The sequence below is a fragment of the Dipteris shenzhenensis genome, chromosome 2 (genome assembly GCF_047967505.1).
Source record: "Dipteris shenzhenensis isolate YYH24624 ecotype China chromosome 2, Dip_SZ_1.0, whole genome shotgun sequence".
NCBI classification, from domain to species: Eukaryota; Viridiplantae; Streptophyta; class Polypodiopsida; order Gleicheniales; family Dipteridaceae; genus Dipteris; species Dipteris shenzhenensis.
The window spans coordinates 61,234,054-61,259,041 of NC_141597.1; the positions used below are offsets into that span (position 1 = coordinate 61,234,054).

The window sequence follows — 24,988 nt, forward strand, 5'->3', positions numbered from 1 at the left end:
TTCATTCTTCAAGACTCTACTGATGTGTTTCTCACATATGTAGTTATTCTGCAAGTTGTATACTATCCCATTTATGCCAATGCTCATTGATACCTGGCTTACAACGTCTGCTAATTGGCAAACTAACAATTTCGCTTACTCTAGAAGTGACATTTGAAGGCGTCCGATATGATCTCTAGTTTTTGGATGATTGACGATCTTTCCAGTTTGTGGTTGTTGTATGCATAAGGTTTTGAGGCAAAATTTCAAGTTCTACGTAAAAAAATTGAATGTCTGATAATTTTTATTTTTTCCTTGATGTGATTGATCCTGATTCAGGAAAGGATTATATATATTTTTCTTGGTCACGTGACTCAGTATAGTAGCTTTATTTGCTTTTGAGTCATGCATCATTTCGCTAATATGAGGAACCTTTAACTATTCCTTTGGTCCTGAAATTTATTTGAATAACTTACCTTAGTTCTCTTTAGCTTCATTGCTTTGTTTTTGGCCCTGCTAAGGAGCGCCCCATCGCTAACTCTCTCTCAACAGTTTCATGGCCAAAAGCCAACACACATCTTGTAAACCAATGCGAAATTGCCTAGGCTTGAGCATACCACAAAAGAAGGAAAGGATGCATAGTGCAATGGGGAAAAAGAAAGAGATATACATTCACATTTTAAATTTGAGCCATCAATTCGCTCGTGGAGTGTTGTTAAACCATCAATATAGTGTTACCATCAAAGCTTTTGCACTGCACCACAACTCCCTTTCTTCTTCACACAGCTCAAGCTTCTCCACTTGCCACATGAAGCCTTCCTTGGGTGACATGTTGCACGTTATAAATTATGAATAGTAAGATAAGATAAGATAAGATAAGATAAAAAGCTCATTCATGCTAGGCAAGTCATTTAGCCAACTTTAAAGGTAAGTTTTAATACTTATTAGAGTTCATTGACGGCGTTCAAGTGGGGCTCAAAAGCAAAAATACTCGTATAGTTTACTGCACACAGCTGCATCGATACTAGCATTTAACACCAGGCATAACACGGATTGCTCTATATCGCTATACCACGTTACGCTTCACATGCGGCTTGAGATCACCAAGACCATGGGAGCTTACACACGGTCCTGCGATCGAGCGAAGAGTGCAAGCAACGCTGTTGACAAGACCCGTGACTTCGTCTTCGTCGATGCCAAAAGCCACCTCCAGCACCTCGTCTTCAATAGGCGGAGAGGAAGCAAAGAGGGCCTGGGGTACATGCAATATGCCCGGGTTCTGGCTGGAAAACGAGGCGAAAGCGAGTGCAGGTTCAGCAGCCAAGTTGATCTGGAAGTGGAGGGTGCCTCTTGGGAAAACAGTGATCTCGCCAGCGGTTAGTATCTGGGCATACAGTGTGTAGTTGGTGTCGACAAATCCCACGTAGAGGGTGCCCTGAGCTACCCACAGGATTTCACTGGAACGCGCGTGGATGTGAGGAGGGTTAAGGCCATAGTTAGGGGCGAAGTCGATACGAGCAAGGGCGACACCCTGCATGTTGATTCCAGGGAAGGTGAAGGCATCGGCAATGGTGACGGTGGAGCCAAGGCCATTGGTGGTGTTGCCTGCGTTCACCAGAACATCGGATTTGAAGTCTGACGCGGAGACCATGCTTGGATTTTTGCAAAACAAGCCATTGACGAAGATGCCCAAGGGAGAACCGGGTGGCAGACCCACACAGAAGTCCTGCAAGGGGTCGGGATCCGCAGCACATGACCAGCACGCCATTATCATGACGAGCATCACCCCAATAGCCATGTTCTTGCGAGCTCGAGAGAAGGTGCAAGCCATGGTGACAGCACAATGGAGGCAATCAGGGTAGGTGTAAGCCATAGTGTCTATTGCGGATGAGGGACTCATACTTACTTCAAAAAGAAGTCTAGAATTTACTCCTACTTTCCATCTCGTTCGCATTTTTGGGGGTTATAAGCATCCTAAGATTGAGGTAATGTTATTCATTGCTCTTTTGTGGTAAGTAGCCTACTTTCAATTGAGTTGGAGAGTGCATTGATTACTGTTTGGAAGCCGAAATCCATCCTTCCCACAATTAAGAATATACTAGTATTTGTTAAAGTGTCCTTTCTTCCTTGCTTTTCCATAAATATAGAAATTCACAATGTGCATTCATAATCACATCATCCATGTTTTTAGTTTCAATATAAATGTATGTCACGTAACCCACTTCTTGTAATTTATTGTTTATTTCCATCGAGATATGATGCTTGTATATGCTACCTTCATCCATATCTCTATTATAAGACCTTAAGTGGTCCCTACCATGTGGGTTCATAAGAGAGGTTTTCAAAATGCTATTGTTTAACTTTTAAAGATAGAAGGCACTACAAGGTATCGATCTATATCAAGAAGATGGACTACAATATTATTGTTGTTAAGCTAGGTAGCTGTGTACTAGTCAAACACTTAAAATAATTTCTTTGTAATTAATTCAACGAGAGGGCAATTTGAATTGATAGTCCGTGGTTGCCTTCAAAGATAAGGGATGGGGAAGTAGCTTAACAAGTGATAACCTGAGTTGAACATTTGGGATGCTCAAAGGGGTGTGATAAAAATTTATTAATCACAAAAAAATGATTCTATTAGGTTGACGTGTTTAACCATGTGGTTACTCATAAGTATGGTTTTATATAGTCTCGTAGAAGATGAGTGACAAACGCCCATGCAAACTGCATGACCTACTCAAGCTCTCATATGTACAATGTATTGATCATTTATAAAATTTAAAAATAATTTAAATACACCATGTTGCTTCAAGTCCAATAAGTTATGTATCATTTGTTGCACACAAGAACACTTCTATTTATTTTCTTATGCCATTCTAATATTGTAAAAAAAAAGCGATCAAAGTTTGTCTACTAGAGAACAAGTGACATTTAATAGGGTGTATGACTCTACCCCTAGCTTATTTCATTATCTCACATACACAGACTTCAACATTTCTAGAATCTAATCTCATTGTGCCATATTAGTGAGATATTAACATTACAAATAATATTCTTTGTGGTAAAGTATTCTTTGATATGTAAGAGTGATGAATGACGAACCTCAAGGAGCATTAGTAAAATGGCTCTTGATTGAAAGGGGGGATTTAAAAAAGAAGTCTAGAATGTACTCCTACTTTGCATCTCCTTTGCATTTTTTGGGGGTTATAAGCATCCTAATATTGGGTACTGTTTTTTGGCTACTTGCATAAGTATAAGTAGAGGAGCCATCCTAAATATTCTACCTTACTTGTTATTCAATGGTCTTTTGCAGTAGGTAGCCTACTTTCAATTGAGTTGGAGAGTACATTGATTATTGTTTGGAAGCACAAAATCCATCCTTCTCACAATTAAGAATATACTAGTACTTGTTAAAGTGTCCATTCTTCCTTGCTTTTCCATAAATATAGAAATTCACAATGTGCATTCAAATCACATCATCCATGTTTTTAGTTTCAATATAAATGTATGTCACGTAACCCACTTCTTGTAATTTATTGTTTATTTCCATCCAGATCTGATTCTCGTATATGCTACCTTCATCCATCTACAAGGTATACACTTCAACATTTCTAGAATCTAATCTCATTGTGCCATATTAGTGAGATATTAACATTACAAATAATATTCTTTGTGGTAAAGTATTCTTTGATATGTAAGAGTGATGAATGACGAACCTCAAGGAGCATTAGTAAAATGGCTCTTGATTGAAAGGGGGGATTTAAAAAAGAAGTCTAGAATGTACTCCTACTTTGCATCTCCTTTGCATTTTTTGGGGGTTATAAGCATCCTAATATTGGGTACTGTTTTTTGGCTACTTGCATAGGTATAAGTAGAGGAGCCATCCTAAATATTCTACCTTACTTGTTATTCAATGGTCTTTTGCAGTAGGTAGCCTACTTTCAATTGAGTTGGAGAGTACATTGATTATTGTTTGGAAGCACAAAATCCATCCTTCTCACAATTAAGAATATACTAGTACTTGTTAAAGTGTCCATTCTTCCTTGCTTTTCCATAAATATAGAAATTCACAATGTGCATTCAAATCAAATCATCCATGTTTTTAGTTTCAATATAAATGTATGTCACGTAACCCACTTCTTGTAATTTATTGTTTATTTCCATCCAGATCTGATTCTCGTATATGCTACCTTCATCCATCTACAAGGTATACACTTCAACATTTCTAGAATCTAATCTCATTGTGCCATATTAGTGAGATATTAACATTACAAATAATATTCTTTGTGGTAAAGTATTCTTTGATATGTAAGAGTGATGAATGACGAACCTCAAGGAGCATTAGTAAAATGGCTCTTGATTGAAAGGGGGGATTTAAAAAAGAAGTCTAGAATGTACTCCTACTTTGCATCTCCTTTGCATTTTTTGGGGGTTATAAGCATCCTAATATTGGGTACTGTTTTTTGGCTACTTGCATAGGTATAAGTAGAGGAGCCATCCTAAATATTCTACCTTACTTGTTATTCAATGGTCTTTTGCAGTAGGTAGCCTACTTTCAATTGAGTTGGAGAGTACATTGATTATTGTTTGGAAGCACAAAATCCATCCTTCTCACAAGTAAGAATATACTAGTACTTGTTAAAGTGTCCATTCTTCCTTGCTTTTCCATAAATATAGAAATTCACAATGTGCATTCAAATCACATCATCCATGTTTTTAGTTTCAATATAAATGTATGTCACGTAACCCACTTCTTGTAATTTATTGTTTATTTCCATCCAGATCTGATTCTCGTATATGCTACCTTCATCCATCTACAAGGTATACACTAGTTTTTGACGTATATTCCAATGGAAAATATGAAGAAATCAATTTTTCTCTAAGTCCCAAAACGTCGATATGGTCATTTGAATTGATGTGTTGGTATGAGCGTCAAAATTTGTACATCTATAATAGGTCAGTATGTCAGTCAGTCAATATTTCTGTTGGTATATCAACGATATACCAAAGGAAAATACTGACGTTGTTAATTTTGGAAAGAGAAAAAGATTGGACAAAATGTTGTTGAACCATCCACATTCTACCCAAGGATGCACAGTTTCCAATTGTTCCATTCATACTGCAAATAGAGTTGTTGATAGTATATTGTGACGTTGAAATGAGAGATAGATAGAGATATTATGTAAAAAAAAACATCATATTACTTTGTCTTCATGCAATCATGGATGTAGAAAATGCTAGTGCGGCCATGAGAGCTACAAAAAATCTCATTTGCGATGCACAAAGTGGCAGCATGGCCATGAGGGACACCAAAAAATGTTGCAATTGTTATGTGTATACAAGCAATTGCAAAATGATCTCATGGCAAAGTAGGCCCCTGGGTGGTACATCTACATTTTTACATGTCTAAATCTAATCATTATCCTCATTATCTTCATTCGCCTCATTGCGCCTTGATGTTTCTTGGTCCATGCCTTAACCCTCACCCTCCCCTTGACTCTTGTCCACATCTGCTCCATCGTCAAAAGGTAGGGGAATTTCCTACGAACAAGAGAGGCACATGCTTTAGCATACTACTGAACTTTATGAAAGCATAATTGGAAAGCAACAAGCTTGAGATCAAAGAGGATGGGATACTTACTCGATGCTCTACAACCTTCCCCCAATCAATTGGCTTGCTGTCCTCATCGAGGTTGGTGAACAATGCATTCGCCCTCTTCTCATATGCCAACCAACACTTATCCTCCCTAGGAAAGTGTCCAAACACCTCAAGCTACATTAAACCCAAATCAAATTGAAAACACATTTAAATCCAAATAAGAAAAGAAAAGCTTGCATCAATGTTCATGAAAGAAACACTTACCATCCAAGCTCGCAATGCTGTCTTGTCACCACTCATGAGATACAAAACCCTCTGGTTTGCATGGCTACCTACTTTGCCTTGCACTACTAATCTCGCTTGTGCGGATCCCTATGGTACTCTTTCTTGGCACAATTCCAATCTTTATTCATCACATGTATCATCTTTTCTCTTCCTTTGCATACTACATCTCGAATCTCAGACCAACGATGTTTCAACACATTGTGCATGCATCGTAGCATGTACTTATTGTCAAACTTGCATCCTTTTGGGTCAATGCAAGCTTGGGTCTAGCCATTTTTGGTGAGGTTTAGGACATTTTTTGTATATAGGTAACTTGCTCTGCCCATAACTTATACATTGCTCAATGGATTTTGACATTTAACTTGGAATCCAAGTAGTAGTACACATTCTAATCTTTAGGATGAGGCCAAGAAAACATAGAGTTAAGATTTCAGATCATGATATTGTTGCCAATTCTATGTGGCATATGTTTTAAATAGTATATGTTATGAGAACTTATGCAAAAACATCAAGAATTTATTGTGCACATACATGAAACCAAGTAATCATACTAAAGTACACTACGTGAGATTTTGCTCAACCAAAGGACAAATCCAATTGAGAACATAAATTTCTCTCAATGTGATGAAAAAAAGAATGGATTGAAAAATGGAATTTAGACTTGTGGCACTATTGCACAATGGCTTTGAAACATTGAAATTTGGTGAAATTGGTATCCAATTTCACCCTAGAATGAATGGGTTTGATCATACTCAATTCATGAAGGTGCAAATATCTTTTACTAAATCCAACACCATTTGATACTTTTCATTTCTTTTTTTTCTATGTGCCACTTCCTTGCTATATGACTGATGAGCATATAGAATGTCATTGTAATTCATAATCCATGGCATCAAAGACAATCTTGTGTCCTTTGATCTAGTAGTTATTTTCATCATTTTAGGCCAAATTCCACTTGATTAGGTGCCATCAGCATTTCGAATCTGTTGGTGTGTATTGCCAAAGGAGGGAAGCACTTGCCACGCCTAAAACTTTGAAATTTCACACCTCCTGCTCTCTAGTAAATCTTGAATATGATGTCAAACAATTTGTGTTACCTTGTACCTTCTGTTAGATATCAATGCTCCACTCTCGTGTAACTATGCGAGAACCAACTAACTCTACTTGTAAGCCCCCCATATGAGGAGAAGGCATTTGAGTAGCTCGGTTATCCGGTAGGTCCTGGTTTGGATGCTAGATGGGGGCCATGTGTGGCCTGATGGCTGGATGGCTTCAAATAGATTGGCACACAACCAACTAGGCTATATGCAAGTGCGGGAAGGCATCCCATGACTGACTACATTCAGGGTAGATGTAGCATTTTTCGGGGTAGCCCACTCTTGGGTTGTGGGGACCGTTTGGAGCCCCAGATGATCCCAGATGGCTCTGGGCCGAATGGTGACTGTAGGTTAGTTTCTCTATTCTACGCCACGGTTCTATCGTGTGGTCAGTGGCCTATTTCGGGACCCAACCTCCAGTCGGCCATTTTGGGCAGACTTGGTCGGTCTCCCAATTGGGTCTAACCGACTATGACTCGTGGCTATATAAGATCAAGCCCGTGAAGCCCATATTCATCACTCGCTATAGCAACCCTGATTCCTTAGCATCCAGCCTCCGTCCTCTATTATTTCTAGCATGCCATCGAAGCTTCTCACATAGGAGCGCACGGCTGGGAGGCACCACCATCTATTGTATCAGTTTTACAGTAATCAAAATTTTGATTCTCCATACTGTCTACTTTTCTCTCTTGCATACGAGATCCTATTATCTGTTGAGCACAGACATTGTATTGTTTTCTTACACCTTCTTCTTATGCACACTTTTCAAATTCCCTCCCTTACTTGGGTTGTACTCATCATCTTCTTCTTCCGCACACTTTTCGAATTCCCTCCCTTTCTTTGCTCACTTCACTCATCATCTTCCTTGAATCCTTTCTGTTGTTTTAGGTAAGTTGGATTTATTGTCTTCCTTTCTTTGCTTGCTTTGCTCTATTCTATTAGCTATTTTGGTGGTTCAATTTATAGTAACATGAATGCTACCTACTGTTTAGAAGTAGGTACCTCATGTCTAAATTGTAAGTGTATATGTCGTAAAACATTCGAATTGAAATTATTTAGAAAAAAACTTCAATTATTTAATTTTCCATTAAGCTAGCTTGGACTTAGTGTTATTGTCCTGAACTAGCCTAGTAGTTGGAGAACAACAAAAACAAGTGGGTTAACCAACGGATGGTCTAAATTATTGTTTTATTTAGGGTACGGGTCGGGTTAATTATCTTAAACAAACTGAATGCTAAAAATTAGCCATTTGAAGGACAAGATGTGATACAACATGCTCACTAGCACAACAAGGAGATCCCAATTTGTGCAAGGTAGAAATTTGGGCCTCTTGAGGATGGTAACATAGATGATTTTTGACAAATCCTGGAAAGGAGGATACATGCAGAGAAAATAAACTATTCGAGAATGGTGAAGAGTTCCTAGAGAGTGTAATGTGCAAAAAATTTTCCAAGAAATTTCTTAAATACAAAATTGCTAATTTATTCCTATCAAGACAAGTTATACAATATGTGGGAGAGAAAGTACTCTATCCCAAGCCCTTCAATGTGGACAAAAAAGGCATGGCAATGGTATAAAATTCCACATCATTCCATGGGAAGAGAAATGAAAATCTATAGAGTAAGATTCCCATGGGCAAAGCAAACAAGCTCTTAGAGAATGGTGAAGAGTGACTACAATGTGTGAAAATTTTGGAGAGCAGTTTTAAAACAAAAATTGGTAATTTATTCCATATTCAAAATAAATTATACAATTGGTAGGAGAGTAAGATCTCTATCCTGAGCCTCAGTAATTGAAAAAAGCCCATGGCAGTGGTGATCTGAAATGCCACATCATCCTATGGGTAGAGAAATGAAAAAAGAGAGAGCATCACAAATCCTCATTAAAGAAATCACTCTACTTCTAGCTAGAGTAGAGTATCCTACACCTCTCTCCCATTGACTCCTCATAATGAAGATAATTTCTACCCAAATGAAGGCCAATATATCTACTATTGTGCAAGCATGGACACACAAAACTTGCGAACATCTCAAACACTAGATCTATCATAATGTAATAGACATCACATCATGACTATACGAAGGAAATGAATAATGGCATAGCTAGTCTATCCATCTCCATATGCTTCTAGATGTCTGGATCGGTGCCAAATGTTGTGCTAATTTTTTTACATGAAAGTTTTTCCCACCCCTTGCGACACTCCATGTTCAAAAGTTTAAGGATAACCATACTTTTAAAATAAGAGTTGTTCCAAAATACTCCCCGTTGGGTGATTCTTCTTTCTTCGGTCTTCCCCTTTGCAAATTGGTCTTTAATACTCTCCAGCTTCATGGAAATCTTGCTCATGATTATTTATATAGAGCCATCGAGTAGCTGATAGCATAGTGTGTCCTAAATTACCTCTGTCTGCCACATCTAGTAGTCCAGGCCTTTGACCTCATTAATGAGGGGTGAGGCCGAGCTAGTTTGTTGGATGATATATAGTATCTAGATGAGGGAAACTCATTGGTCGATCCAAAGTGGTAAGAGGGAAGGATATAAGGGAATGGCAATAGGGAAGCAATATGGAAAGACAATAGGAAAGGGGAAGAGGGAAGAGCGTAGGGGATAGCTTATGTATATGCAAATGAGAAGAGGGAAGATGAAAGAGAGGAGGGTAGGGGAAGGGGAAGTGGAAGGAAAATAGAGAAGGGAAGGGAAGATGGAAGAGGGTAGGGTATATAATCAGATATGAGAAGAGGCAAGAGGATAGGGGAAGGGAAAGAGAGAAGCCAAAGGAAGAGGGAAGAGAGTAGAAGATAGCATCTTATAAGGGATAGCATATGCATATGCATATGAGAAGAGGGAAGAGGGAAGGAGGGTATGAAAGGGGAAGAGGGAAGGGAAAAAGGGAGAGGGAAGAGGGTAGGGGAAGGGAAGAGGTATATGCATATGAGAAGAGGGAAGAGGGTAGAGGATAGCATATGAATATGAGAAGAGGGAAGAGGGAAGATGACATGGGGTAACATATGGATATGCATATGAGGAGCAGAGAGGGATGAGGAAAGAGGGTAGATGATAACATATGCATATGCATATGAGAAGACGGAAGAGTGGAGAGCATAGGGGAAGAGGGAAGGAACAAGGAACATGGAAGAGGCAAGGGGAAGGGGAAGAGGTTCAAAGCATATGCATATGCATACAACATATGAGGAGGAAGGGAAAGAGTAAAGATGGCATCAGATTATTTCAATATACTTCTTGGTGTATCTCACATGTAAAAACTCAAAGCCAATGAAGAGTGTACAGTTATAATCTACTCTTGAAGATCTTTCCGATAATATGTCACATGAGGGATGTTGACAAAATCTTCAAATGATTTTTTGAGTCCCCATGTTAAAATGGGGATTAGGATTTTCCCTAATTTCCTAATATGGTTTTCAAAAGGCAAGCAAGAGGCAAGCAACAAACATAAGGCAAGCAAACAAGAATGAGATCAAGAAGAATGCAAGAGGAAATAGGTATGTTTCTCCCAAAAGGTTTATCCCCTTTTTAGACAAAAAGCATTCACATGTTTCAACTTTACAAATTCAAAATGAGAGGAAGAATCAAAGAAAAACTTTTGGGAAGATGGAGGGACAAGAGGAGTGGAGAGATGACGCAAAAATAGTGGAAAGAAACTTAACAAATGGGGGAAGCACTTATTCGAGAATGGTGAAGAGTGCCTAGAGAGTGTAATGTGCAAAAAATTTGGCAAGAAATTTCTTTAATACAAAATTGCTAATTTATTCCTTTCAAGACAAGTTATACAATATGTGGGAGAGAAAGTACTCTATCCCAAGCCCACATCAATGTGGACAAAAAAGGCACGGCAATCATCTAAAATTCCACATCATCCCATGGGATATAGAGCAAGATTCCCATGGGCAAAGCAAACAAGCTCTTGGAGAATGGTGAAGAGTGACTACAATTTGGAGAGTGACTACAATGGTAATTTATTCCATATTCAAAATAAATTATACAATTGGTAGGAGAGTAAGATCTCTATCCTGAGCCTCAGTAGTTGAAAAAAGCCCATGGCAGCAGTGATCTAAAATGCCACATCATCCTATGGATAGAGAAATGAAAAAAGAGAGAGCATCACAAATCCTCATTAAAGAAATCACTCTACTTTTAGCTAGAGTAGAGGATCCTATACCTCTCTCCCATTGATTCCCATTGACTCCTCATAATGAAGATAATTTCTACCCAAATGAAGGCCAATATATCTACTATTGTGCAAGCATGGACACACAAAACTTGCGAACATCTCGAACACTAGATCTATCATAATGTAATAGACATCATATCATGACTGTAAGAAGGAAATGAATAATGGCACACCTAGTCTATCCGTCTCCATATGCTTCTAGATGTCTCGATCGGTGCCAAATGTTGTGCCAATTCTTTTACATGAAAGTTTTTCCCACCCCTTGCGACACTCCATGTTCAAAAGTTTAAGGATAACCATACTTTTAAAATAAGAGTTGTTCCAAAATACTCCCCTTTGGGTGATACTTCTTTCTTTGGTCTTCCCCTTTGCAAATTGATCTTTAATACTCTCCAGCTTCATGGAAATCTTGCTCATGATTATTTATATAGAGCCAGATTCCCATGGGATATAGAGCAAGATTCCCATGGGCAAAGCAAACAAGCTCTTGGAGAATGGTGAAGAGTGACTACAATTTGGAGAGTGACTACAATGGTAATTTATTCCATATTCAAAATAAATTATACAATTGGTAGGAGAGTAAGATCTCTATCCTGAGCCTCAGTAGTTGAAAAAATCCCATGGCAGCAGTGATCTAAAATGCCACATCATCCTATGGATAGAGAAATGAAAAAAGAGAGAGCATCACAAATCCTCATTAAAGAAATCACTCTACTTTTAGCTAGAGTAGAGGATCCTATACCTCTCTCCCATTGATTCCCATTGACTCCTCATAATGAAGATAATTTCTACCCAAATGAAGGCCAATATATCTACTATTGTGCAAGCATGGACACACAAAACTTGCGAACATCTCGAACACTAGATCTATCATAATGTAATAGACATCATATCATGACTGTAAGAAGGAAATGAATAATGGCACACTTAGTCTATCCGTCTCCATATGCTTCTAGATGTCTCGATCGGTGCCAAATGTTGTGCCAATTCTTTTACATGAAAGTTTTTCCCACCCCTTGCGACACTCCATGTTCAAAAGTTTAAGGATAACCATACTTTTAAAATAAGAGTTGTTCCAAAATACTCCCCTTTGGGTGATACTTCTTTCTTTGGTCTTCCCCTTTGCAAATTGATCTTTAATACTCTCCAGCTTCATGGAAATCTTGCTCATGATTATTTATATAGAGCCATCGGGTAGTTGATAGCATAGTGTGTACTAAATTGCCAGCCATTGAGCTGCTGGCCCAGGCTGCCTGAATTTAGGTTGAGTGATTAAAGGTGGCATGGGAAAGGGCTTGATTTTTTACTAATTGAAGGTGCACTACAAGGGATCGGGTTGATAGCCGTGATGCTAGCTGTGGTAAATGACTTGTGAAAAAAAAGTAGCGGGCTCATGTATGATCGCGACTAGAGACATGCATGTAAAAGTGCGTGTATGAGGAAGCACAAATGCATTTATACACGGGTGTATACAAGTGTCTTACCAGTGTTGCTATGCTAATACATGCGTTTGCAATAGAGGATCGCTCTTGATAGACTTACACGCATATACATGCGAACAGAGAGCAAAAATAAAAATTCCAAAGAGTGCTATTTAGTGCTTGAATGCTATTCCAGCATTCCAGCACCAAATAGCACTCTCTGAAATTTTTTTTGGGTGCATGGCACCATCCACAAAGAACATTTTCTGCATTGTGAGGACATGAATCAAGAACGTCACGAATGCAAACATTATCAATACACGATTCAAGACAAACATGAATGCAATACTATCAAAATTTGAGGTGTGCTAAAATAAATCCATGGCTTTCATTATGCAAAAACATATATACAAGGGAGTCCATATGTCGAAATAGCCCATGGTTTAAATTATAAACAAATATATACAAAATCAAATTGGTTTGTCAAAAAAAGCCCATGGCTTCAGTTTCAAAAATATATATAAAATCACATCTACAATACGGATGTGATACTATGAGTCTGAGTACTACTCAAACTCAGGTGATGACGAGCCACTCCCTCTAGTATTAGATGTGCTCACATCGGTATACATGTCTGATGTGTAGTGCGGAACAAGAGCAGGAGCATGAGCAGGAGAAGCGACGGTGGAGGCAGGTGGATCTTCAACATCGAGAGCATTAAGAGGTGCAGCAACTTGTGCCTGTTCAAGTAAGATATCATGTACAAGTATATCTATATGTAATTCAAAATTTAATAAACCTAAATCATTCATTTAGATTTTTCAAGTACCTGTCGACCATACGGTCTCATGGCCTCCTCAAACTACGTGTTCGTAATACATCCCTACATTCTAAAGAGGGCCCATGTGTCACATCTGCTATGCTGGCGAGCATATGTAGTCTCGTGGGTTGTGGGCTTCCTCCCCATAACCCGTTGCTGTAACATAATCAACACAATTTGTAAGATTAAAACAATTATACAATCAATAAATTAAGTAAAAAATCAAATAAGGTGACAAGATACTTACGAACTCTACCTCCCATGACTCGATGCCTCCAGATTCAAAATGCAAAGATCCAATGGTCTCCATCTGGATGCGTCGTGCCTCCACATGTTGCCTGCTCTTCACACCACCTTTTGCTCATTTCTTTGCCTCCTTCCACTCGTGTTTGTGGGTAGTGGCAAGTTTCTCCATGGGATAGCCACCTGCCTCCTGATTTGCCCGATCATCATACGTGAGCTTCTTAAGGTGTGAGATCTTTTATTACTTAAGATCTCCCTTATTCGTGTCCTTCCCCATACATCTAAGAATGTCGCATGTGGGGGATTGGGGTATCGGCTATGTACAACCTCTATTACCTCTCCAACTAATCGACTATTTTGATCTTTAAATTTAATAAAACAATTTCTATACAAATTTGACACTACCCCATGCATATACTCCATTACCTCTTTCCCCCTCGCATCCATCACTATCCTGCCCCTATTCGTCACATCATAGTATATTACTGCCTCTACCTCTCTCACCTCCTCCCCATCTGCACTGTCTCCTCTAACTCCTTTCCCACCGTGTGCCCTACCACTTCCCCCACCAAAGCACCCGTCGCATCCTCCACTCCCACTCTCCCTATTGCGGTGTCTACTCTGCTCTGTACTATAGGTGGAGTCACGACTGGGAGATCGTGCATGTGACTGAAGATGTGACGCAATTCATGACGGTGGCTATGAGGGAGTACATGATGGTGGCTGTGAACCCTAACATGATAGTACCTGGGAGGGTGTGCATGAGTGTGTCTAGGAAGGAGTATGTCTCCTTGATGGGGGTGGGAGAGGAGAAGCATGCCGTCTCGTTGGACTCATAGGCATAGGCGGCAGTGGAATGACATTGGCACACGGGAAGGGAGGGGTGACCATACCAAGGAATCTAGGACGGGGATGGGCATACATATACTCTATCAGATCTATTAGGCTAGGTTGGTGCCCAAAATGAGCTAGCATCTCCGTGAATGAAATGCCGTATGCAAATGGATCGGATGAAGAACCTGGATCCATGAAGAATCTGCACACAAAAAAAAAACATAGCATGTAAAACATAGGATCTATCCTCATTGATTCATTTACTTTTACTTACTCCATTACCTTCTATTTCCCTCTTCCTTACCTCCTTCTCTTACTTCTTACCTTCTCTTCCCCTTACTCCCTTACCTTTTCCCCTTATACTTCTTTCCTTCTTTTAATTATCTCCTCCTCTTACTTCTACCTTCTTTTTTCCTTACTCCCTTACCTTCTCCCCTTACCTTCTCTTCCCCTCTTACTTGCTACCTTCTCTTCCCCTCTTCCTCTCTTCCCCTCTTTTCCTTACTCCCTTACCTTCTATTTCCCTCTTCTTCCTACCTTCTCTTCCTTCTCTTCCCTCTAACTTCTCTTCTTTATCTTCCCTTACGTTCCCCTTTCTTTCTTTATTTCTTCTATCTTTCTCATTTTATAACGAATCCACTTTGCAACTAACAAAGAACAAAAACGAAATGTGAAACTAAGACAAGTGTATATATCCGTCAAAAAATGAAACGAAGACTAAGATTTATGCACACTTGCGTGTATGCATCCGTCAAAAAATGCATGTATGTGTTCGTCAAGAAACGCATGTATATTCGTGTGAACTACTGTGCATATGAACTACTGTGCATACAAACTACACGCACAAATACACGTGCTACTACATGCACCCTACCGAAAACATTTCAAAAAAAATTGCCGACTACCGACAAACATCCTTAAAACACCACCCCCAACTGAAATTTTTGTATGCAACAATACACAAACAATTATTGAAAGTGCAGAGAAAGAAAGAGGACAAAGGAGAGAGACATCTGCATCAGAGAAAGAGACATTTCCATAAAGAAAAGGAAGGAAAGAGACAGGACAAAGGACAATTGACTCACCTCTAGAAAAGTGAGTCTTCTTTTTGGCCTTTGTGCTTTGTGCTGAGGTTTCCTTCACCCGTGTGTGCTCCTTCCACCCGTGTGATCTTCCTTGCACTTGCCTTTTGTTGTCTGTTGGATGAGAGAAGATTTGGTAGCGACAAAGAAGAGGAAAGAAGTGAAAATGAAAGGACGGCTCGGTAGCCGCATGCACACACATTTTGAGACAGTGTAGCCGTGCTAGTACATGCGATTTTACACAATCTAACTACGCCTATACACGCGATACAAAGTCTCTCTAAACTTCAATTAAAAATTTGATTGTAATTTTGTGTTTATTATCTTGTATGCAGGATGTCATCAACTTCCTCAAGTAGTTCTGGTGGGGATGAGACAATGCGTCATCATAATCATAATATGTGGTTGGCACAAAGAATCAAGTGTATGTGTAATCGATGTCAAGGATGCATTGTACGAGCGCATCAAATTACCTTGAATCACATCTCCATGTATGGAGAATGGAATCAAACAGGTTTAGAGGTGAACTGTAGATGTAAATTGATAGTATCCAAATGACTCATGGTGTCCAAATTAATGGAGTTGTAATATATATACTCTAATTGGAGTAGGATGCAAACCCACACCCTAACATGGTACCAGCCTTATGCTCAGCGTGAGCATGCGAAGCATTGATGAGATGATGCTAGAGCTTCGGGATCTATTGTCAGAGATGAGTGGGAAACGGAAGACAATAGCCCTACACCCCACGAAGTCGTGGAAGAGGAAGTGTTTGATGATATGGTATGGCATATTTTTAGGGATGATCCCAAAGGTATGGACGACGATGATATGGGATCAAGAACATCTTTATAAGGCTTCATCAACACCGGTATTTGAAGGGTGCACATTCTCTATTTTATGTGCTTCACTTAAACTACTAAATCTACAGACAGTTTATGGATGGAGCAGTGCAAGTCTTGACGCATTATTGAAGTGAGCATTCTAATTTGAATTAGTGCTTAAAGGTTTCACAATGAATAAAACTCAATATGTTTTAATCGTTAATTGTTGATATGAAATGCAGGCTATTATCAAACATGCTTCCAAAGGGGAATAGACTACCAACCTCAAGAGACATAACGAGGCGCTATGTGACATCTCTTGGAGGATTAGATTATGATCGCATACATGCATGCGTCAATGATTGCATTCTCTTTCGTGGGACGCATAAAGAGGCTCGACATTGTCCCACTTGTGGTGAAGCAAGGTATAGAACAGATGTGAAGAGTTTTGATGTACCTCGTAAAGTCTTGCGACACTTTCCTATAATTCCTCACATCAAACACATGTTCAAGTGCAAATCCATAGCTGAGCTCATGTCATGGCATTCCACACATCGATCGGATGATGGCATGTGGAGAATTCCCGCAGACACTCCTGCTTGGAAGCATATTGAAGATGAGTGGCCCAACTTTAAAACAGAGTCCAGAAACTTGAAACTTGGCCTAGGTATGGATGGAGTGGATCCATTTGGTTTCAAAAGTACCGCATACAGCATGTGGCCAGTTGTATTGGTGAATAACAATGTTCCACCATCGATGGTGATCAAGAAGGGACATCTTATGTTATCCCTTCTAATTCTAGGGAAACATAAAGTAAAGCACATTGATGTTTACCTCGAACCATTGATTGATGAGTTGGAGGAACTATGGAGAGGTATTGCAGTGGTGGATGTTAGTAGGCCTCCCTCCTCTCGACACTTCGACTTGAAAGCAGTGTTGATGTGGACAATGTATGACTTTCCAAGATACAACGATTGTTCTAGTAAGAATTCAAATGACCTCTCTACTCTAATACTATTGGTTATATTAATTATAACTATTGAATTTATTATTCTAACTTTTATTTATATTTTAATAGGTTTGAAAACTTTGGGTAAACATGCATGTCCGGTTTGTGGCCCTTCGTTAGTACATGAGTATGCTGACGGTCTATGTAAGACCATATTTGATAATCATCATCGATTTCTCCCATCAGATCATCCTAAATATGTTGCTAGTAAGAGTAACATTCCTCCACAAATACTTCATGCAAAAGATTGGAAGCACATTTGGCAGTCTACAAATATTCTTCCTCCAGATGGCATGATATTTGTGGTGTAATTTTAAACACACGATAAGGTCCCATTCCTTCATATTTCAATTTCCTTTGTGTTATGCATGCTAAACAAGAGACCCAAGTCTCCTTCATTCAAGTCCTTATCTTTCAAATTTCTATCAAACCACTATTTCCTTCATAGTTTCTCGACTCTCATACCATAGGCAGTAGGTTTGTTCTAGCTTTTCCAAATCTACCGACTTTTCTACTAGAGCTTCCTCGGTAAATGTTTGTCTCATAGCTACTCTCAAGCTTGGCACCAAATACTCTATGGGCATCACCACTTCCATCTCGAAGGCCAAACTAAATGGTGTATGGTTTGTTGGGGCCTTGAATGCTGTCCTGTAAGCCCATAACGTGGCTATTAGCCTGTGTTCCCAGTCATTACGATTGGCTACAACTACCTTGGTCAAAATTATGCATAATGTCTTGTTTGTATTTTTTTCTTGACCCTTATCTTGAGAGTAATAAGGTGAAGACTTTCTGTGACTGCTCAAAAGTTCACTTGTGAGTTGGGTGATGACCTTATTCAGGAAATGTGAACCTCTATTACTCACAAGTTCCAATGGGCAACCGTACCTAGATATAACTTGTTCATACAAGAATTTGGTAGTGGATCGTGCATCTGCCTTTTGTGTAGTTCTAGCCTCTACCATTTGGTAAAATACTCCATCACCACAGTGATATATTTGGCTTTTGTTGCTTTGGCAACTTGACTTATGGGACCTACAAAGTCAATTGTCCACTTCTCAAAGGGTTGAGAAGCAAGGTTGGCACTTAGGGGCATTCCGGCTTGCGTTGCTTTGTCAATCAAAATTATGGGACCTATGAAGTTAGTTCCCCACTTCTCAAAGGGTTGAGAAGTAAGCTTGGAAGTTAGGGACATTCTATCTCAATTCTATAGTTTGGCTATCCTTTGATAGGGATCACATCATTTAAAAAATTTTGCAGCATCTCCAAAAGTGTTGGCCACTATAGTCTGGCCTGCAACACCTTTTTGGTAGTTGTTTCTACGGTGAAATGTTTGTCCAATGTGCACACCTTTTTGGTAGTTGTTTCTACGATGAAATGTTTGCCAACTATACTTGAATGTGCTTCGTCTAAGATGGTGAGAAATTCATCCTCTCGAACACATGTTCTTACGATACCATCTTTTTCTATTCTATACAATTGTCTCACAATAAGTTGATAAGGGATGCATCCCTAATCACTCTCCATGCTCTTGCCTTATAAGGGTATTCCACTAGGTAATCCATTGGCAAAATAATGGCATATCTCTTCTACCCATTCTGGTAATAAGTCAATAAAGAATAATGGTGCGTCAAGAAAATCGTCTTCAACTCCAATTGTAGCTTCACCGTTAGGAATTTTGGACATATAATTTGCAAGTACATGGTTTGTCCCTTTCCTAACTACAAATGTGAAGTCAAACTCCATTAGAATCAACATCCAACGAGTGATGCATCCTATCAAGCATGGTTTGTTCACAAGATAAAGTAGGCGTGATGATCTATGAAAAATACAAAATTATTAGCTAGTAGGTAATGCCAAAATTTCTTTACAACATAATCCATTTCTAGGCTTTCTCATTCCATTGTTGTGTAGCTTCTCTTAGCCTCATTCAACTAGTGACTTGAAAAATATATGGGATGATCTAGCTAACTTTCGCCAGGTTGCACAAACACACACCCTGTAGCAAAATTTGAGGCATCAATGTGAGCATGGAAGCTTAAACCCGTGTTTGGTGTTCTAAGGATAGGTGCAATCCCTAGTGCATGTTTTAAGGCATCATGTGCCTTTTGGCACTCTTTTGTCCATTCAAATGAAATGAACAATCGATATAAGGAACATGCGATTTCAACGTACATGTAGATGAATCTGATAGTACCTCATATGTTTGGTAAATATTTGAACTCCTTTCAAGTTTGTTCGTGGGGGCAATTCCATAATCAATCTAATCTTTTTAAAGTGCATGAAAGGTCCCATTTTTAGATACCACATGTCCCAAGATAACATCGAGCCTAACCCAAAGTTGGCATTTCAGTGGGTTTAGTGAAATCTTGTACAAACGGCATCTATCTAAGACCATTTGCAAATTTTCAAGTGTTCTATCCATCAGGAGTACACGCATAGGTCATCAAGAAAAATATCTAACCAAATCTGAAGACACTCCTTAAAGGCTATGCCCATAAGTCTTCGAAATGTTGTTGGGGCATTGGGTAAGCCAAATGGCATTTTTCGATAAGCTATTTTGTGTTGATCCTTAGGGTGTATGGATACTTGGTTGTACCCAGAGAACCCATCCAGGAAACTATAGGCCTCATGTCCTGCCACTCTCTCGAGTACATGCTCTGTGAATGGAAGTGGATAATGGTCACACACAGTGGTAGCATTAACTTTTTAAAGGTCAACAAACACTTTGATCTTTCCATTTTTCTTCCTAACAATAACTATGGGTGACACCCACTCCATATACTCAGTTTTGTAAATGAATCCAACATCAAGTAATTTGTTAAATTCCTCCTTGACTACCATTTCATATTTTGGATCCATGCCATATGGTTTCGAGTGTACAAGTTTTGCATCATCTCGGATAGGTATTGTGTGTTGCACCTGTGAAGTGCTAGGGTGAACCTAACCCACACACAATCTATCCATGTTCTTGAGGAGGGGAAAGTATATCCCACTAGTGCATCACATCAAACACAACGTCAATGTCATTGTTGCAAGTATTCCTAGCATCATGAACCAAAGTACCATATAGGCCTAGCTATCACCTAAGCATGGTTGCAAATAGAGGAGGAAAAAAATGAGTAGAGAAGTCTCAATGCCAAATAATGGTAGTTGGTGAGGTTATTTTTGAGGGTTCTTCTTGCAATATGCAACAAATGATGCCTAGTGATGTGTACGATACATGTGTGTGCAATGTTTCATCATTTCAACTCATCCCAAAATCATGCACACAATCATTATTCAATGATGATGCAACATTCATAGTTGTCCCAACCTTAGTCCCAAGCAACTCAGACACCATATACCTCTCTAACCCTTTTTATGATGGTAATTTTGTAACAAAAGGGGGCAATGGAGAGAGATGGGGAAGGGAAAAAAAAGAGGGGGAAAGAGGGAGGTTGGGGAGGGAGGAAGGTGGAGGAGGACAAACGAGAAGAGGGGAGGAAGAACAAATGAGGGGGAAAGAGGGGGTTGGGGAAGGAGGAGGAGGAGGAAAATATGACGAATGAGGAAGAAGGAAGAAAAAGGAGGGAGGAGGAAGCAGGGAGGAGATGGGAGGAGGAATGGGTGGTGGTGGAATGGGGGAGAGCAACCAAAAAGGGAGGAGGAAAGGGGAGGAGGGAAGGGGGGGGACTAAGGAGGTTAGGCTAGGGAGGAGGAGGAAAGGGAGGAGTAGCCAAAGGGGAGGAGAGAAGGGGGGAAATAGGAAGGTTAGGCTAGGGAGGCTAGGAGGAGAGGAGGAAGGGATACGTGGGCTCAATTAGCTGATAGGTAGGTGAGGGGTGGTGTGTGTCGTAGAGAGGGTAAGGGGGTAGATATGGGGGTGCTTAGGTTAAAATTGGAAGGAGATTAGGGGGTCCAATAAAATTAGATAAAGGATATTATTATTATTTAAATCACAAGATAATGGCATGCATTTTTCCCTGCTTAAAACGGTGGGGTTTTTTGGCCAAGAAGAGGTGCATTCTAAATTACGGGGCAAAATCTCTCCATCGTCAAGCAGACACAAGACCATGGCATCCACTGCACATAATTGAGTGATCCATCAACCACACGGCCCCATGGAAAATCCATGAGACAGTCGCACCAATGGTGTCAAAAAGTCATCAATGTCTCATCCACACTATATCTTGGACCATAACTTTCACATACAACCTTGGATTGAGGTACTGTCAAAAGAAAAAGTGAACTACTCAACTAAAAAAACAATCTTGTGCCAAAAAATCCATCATCTAGGCTATCTTGGTACCACTGATAGCCATGCCACTTTAAATAGCCGAGAATAGTGAAATCACCATTCCCTAGAAATCTATGCGCAATGACATTGGATTGACATGCTGTAAAAAGCAGAAGTGTAGTCCTCACGGAGCTCTATAGGCTTATTACAAAAACCCCATGATTGCAGTCCATCTGCCATGTCACATAAAATAAAATATGTAAAAGATAACAATCAAACCCATGTAATCATGGCCCATCTACCCCAATGTCACCAAAACACATGCATGCCATTGTAGTGGAATATCATCAAGGTAAATATAAGGACATCCATGACCCATGCCACCATATGAAGCACATATATAGATAATTTGTATAAGACAAGCATGAATCCACTGCTACCATCACCAAAGTCTCAAATATCACAATAATGCATCATGACAACATTAGTCATACGATCGACACTCGGGGGGGTCACTCATCATATGTAACCCTATCACGTGAGTTCAACAGAAGGATTTTTTTAATTTCTAAAATTTACAGAAATAAATATACATAAGGGACTATTTAAAATAGTTTTGGAAAAAATTTACAGATTTGTATAGAAAAGGGGTACATTTTATTAATGAAATTTTTTACAGATAAGGGACTTTAAATATAGGCCTTGAACGCACGTGATATAGAGGGTTTATAGATAGTGACCCCCCCGAGGATCGACATAAGTCATAATCGTGAAATCCACAACATCATGGAGTATAGGTGGCAATCTACCTTATGTGTCTCATGATAGAATCCATCATGCCTAAACATATCGAGTGACAATCAAGATGCCATATTGACATAACCCTAAACCAATAAATATCATCCATGTATCCATGGGCTAGCTGATCCAAGGCATAGATATCATAAAACATCATCACAACATGATGCCTTTGATAACCTGTCCAAAAGAATGCAATCCCTCCCATGCAATGCGTCCTAGGCACACCATATGCAACAATCCCCTGAACAAAATGGTAATGTAATGTCCAACAAGAAATCCCATGAATGCTGTGCAAGATGCAAGGGGTAATGCAAGCACATAAAAGCATGCCATGCAACTATAGACAACAGTGCCCTTGGGAAAAAAGAAAGAGATATACATTCACATTTTAAATTTGAGCTATCAATTCGCTCGTGGAGTGTTGTTAAACCATCAATACAGTGTTGTTAAACCATCCAGTGCTTTTGCATTGCACCACAACTCCCTTCCTTCTTCACACAGCTCAAGCTACTCCACTTGCCACATGGAGCCTTCCTTGGGTGACATGTTGCATGTTACAAATTATGAACAGTAAGATAAGATAAAAAGCTCATTCATGCTAGGCAAGTCGTTTAGCCAACTTTAAAGGTAAGTTTTATTACTTCTTAGAGTTCATTGACGGCGTTCAAGTGGGGCTCAAAAGCAAAATACTCGTCTAGTTTGCTGCTCACAGCTGCATCGATACTAGCATTTAACACCAGGCATAACCACCTGCACATTATAAAATGATGGCCCGGATTGGATTATGTATGGTGCTCTATATCGCTATACCACGTTACGCTTCACATGCGGCTTGAGATCACCAAGACCATGGGAGCTTACACACGGTCCTGCGATCGAGCGAAGAGTGCAAGCAACGCTGTTGACAAGACCCGTGACTTCGTCTTCGTCGATGCCAAAAGCCACCTCCAGCACCTCGTCTTCAATAGGCGGAGAGGAAGCAAAGAGGGCGTGGGGTACATGCAATATGCCCGGGTTCTGGCTGGAAAACGAGGTGAAAGCGAGTGCAGGTTCAGCAGCCAAGTTGATCTGGAAGTGGAGGGTGCCTCTTGGGAAAACAGTGATCTCGCCAGCGGTTAGTATCTGGGCATACAGTGTGTAGTTCGTGTCGACAAATCCCACGTAGGGGGTGCCCTGAGCTACCCACAGGATTTCACTGGAACGCGCGTGGATGTGAGGAGGATTAAGGCCATAGTTAGGGGCGAAGTCGATACGAGCAAAGGCGACACCCTGCATGTTGATTCCAGGGAAGGTGAAGGCATCGGCAAATGGTGACGTTGGAGCCAAGGCCATTGGTGGTGTTGCCTGCGTTCTCCAGAACATCGGATTTGAAGTCTCATGCGGAGACCATGCTTGGAGACTTGGAGTTTTGCAAAACAAGCCATTGACGAAGATGCCCAAGGGAGAACCGGGTGGCAGACCCACACAGAAGTCCTGCAAGGGGTCGGGATCCGCAGCACATGACCAGCACGCCACTATCATGACGAGCATCACCCCAATAGCCATGTTCTTGCAAGCTCGAGAGAAGGTGCAAGCCATGGTGACAGCACAATGGAGGCAATCAGGGGCATAGTGTCTATTGCTGATGAGGGACTCATACTTACTTCAAAAAGAAGTCTAGAATTTACTCCTCCTTTCCATCTCGTTCGCATTTTTTGGGGGTTATAAGCATCCTAAGATTGGGTAATGTTTTTTGGCGGCTTCCATAGGTATAAGTAGAGTAGGTAATGTTATTCATTACTCTTTTGTGGTAGGTAGCCTACTTTCAATTGAGTTGGAGAGTGCATTGATTATTGTTTGGAAGCACAAAATCCATCCTTCCCACAATTAAGAATATACTAGTATTTGTTAAAGTGTCCTTTCTTCCTTGCTTTTCCATAAATATAGAAATTCATAATGTGCATTCATAATCACATCATCCATGTTTTTAGTTTCAATATAAATGTATGTCAGGTAACCCACTTCTTGTAATTTATTGTTTATTTCCATCGAGATGTGATGCTTGTATATGCTACCTTCATCCATATCTCTATTATAAGACCTTAAGGGTCCCTACCATGTGGGTTCATAAGAGAGGATTTCAAAATGCTATTGTTTAAATTTTAAAGATAGAAGGCTAGTACTACAAGGTATCGATCTATATCAAGAACATGGACTACAATATTATTGTTGTTAAGCTAGGTAGCTGTGTACTAGTCAAACACTTAAAATAATTTCTTTGTTAATTCAGCGAGAGGGCAATTTGAATTGATCGTCCATGGTTGCCTTCAAAGATCCTTAAGGGATGGGGAAGTAGCTTGATAAGTGATAACCTGAGTTGAACATTTGGGATGCTCAAAGGGGTGTGACAAAAATTTATTAATCACAAAAAAATGATTCTATTAGGTTGACGTGTTTAACCATGTGGTTACTCATAAGTATGCTTTTATATAGTCTCGTAGAAGATGAGTGACAAACGCCCATGCAAACTGCATGACCTACTCAAGCTCTCATATGTACAATGTATTGATCATTTATAAATTTTAAAAATAATATAAATACACCATGTCG

At 39.7% G+C, this 24,988-nt stretch overlaps 1 protein-coding gene and 3 pseudogenes across 1 annotated transcript; 1 reads left to right on the plus strand and 3 right to left on the minus strand.

The window, feature by feature from the left end:
- Positions 1–1,045: 1,045 nt before the first annotated feature.
- On the minus strand, positions 1,046–1,810 carry LOC147905095 (germin-like protein subfamily 1 member 17). Its single transcript, XM_087393291.1, has one exon. The coding sequence runs from the start codon at positions 1,808–1,810 to the stop codon at positions 1,046–1,048; it is 765 nt and encodes a 254-aa protein (XP_087249417.1).
- An 11,326-nt stretch (positions 1,811–13,136) lies between these two features.
- LOC147905096 (uncharacterized) lies at positions 13,137–14,080 on the minus strand (annotated as a pseudogene).
- Positions 14,081–15,885: 1,805 nt separating this feature from the next.
- Positions 15,886–17,693, plus strand: LOC147905097 (uncharacterized; annotated as a pseudogene).
- A 5,510-nt stretch (positions 17,694–23,203) lies between these two features.
- LOC147905098 (putative germin-like protein subfamily 1 member 12 pseudogene) lies at positions 23,204–23,977 on the minus strand (annotated as a pseudogene).
- Positions 23,978–24,988: the final 1,011 nt, after the last annotated feature.

Coding starts and splice junctions, on each gene's coding strand:
- LOC147905095 (XM_087393291.1), bottom strand. CDS start 1,810: ATGGCTTGCACCTTCTCTCGAGCTCGCAAGAACATGGCTATTGGGGTG.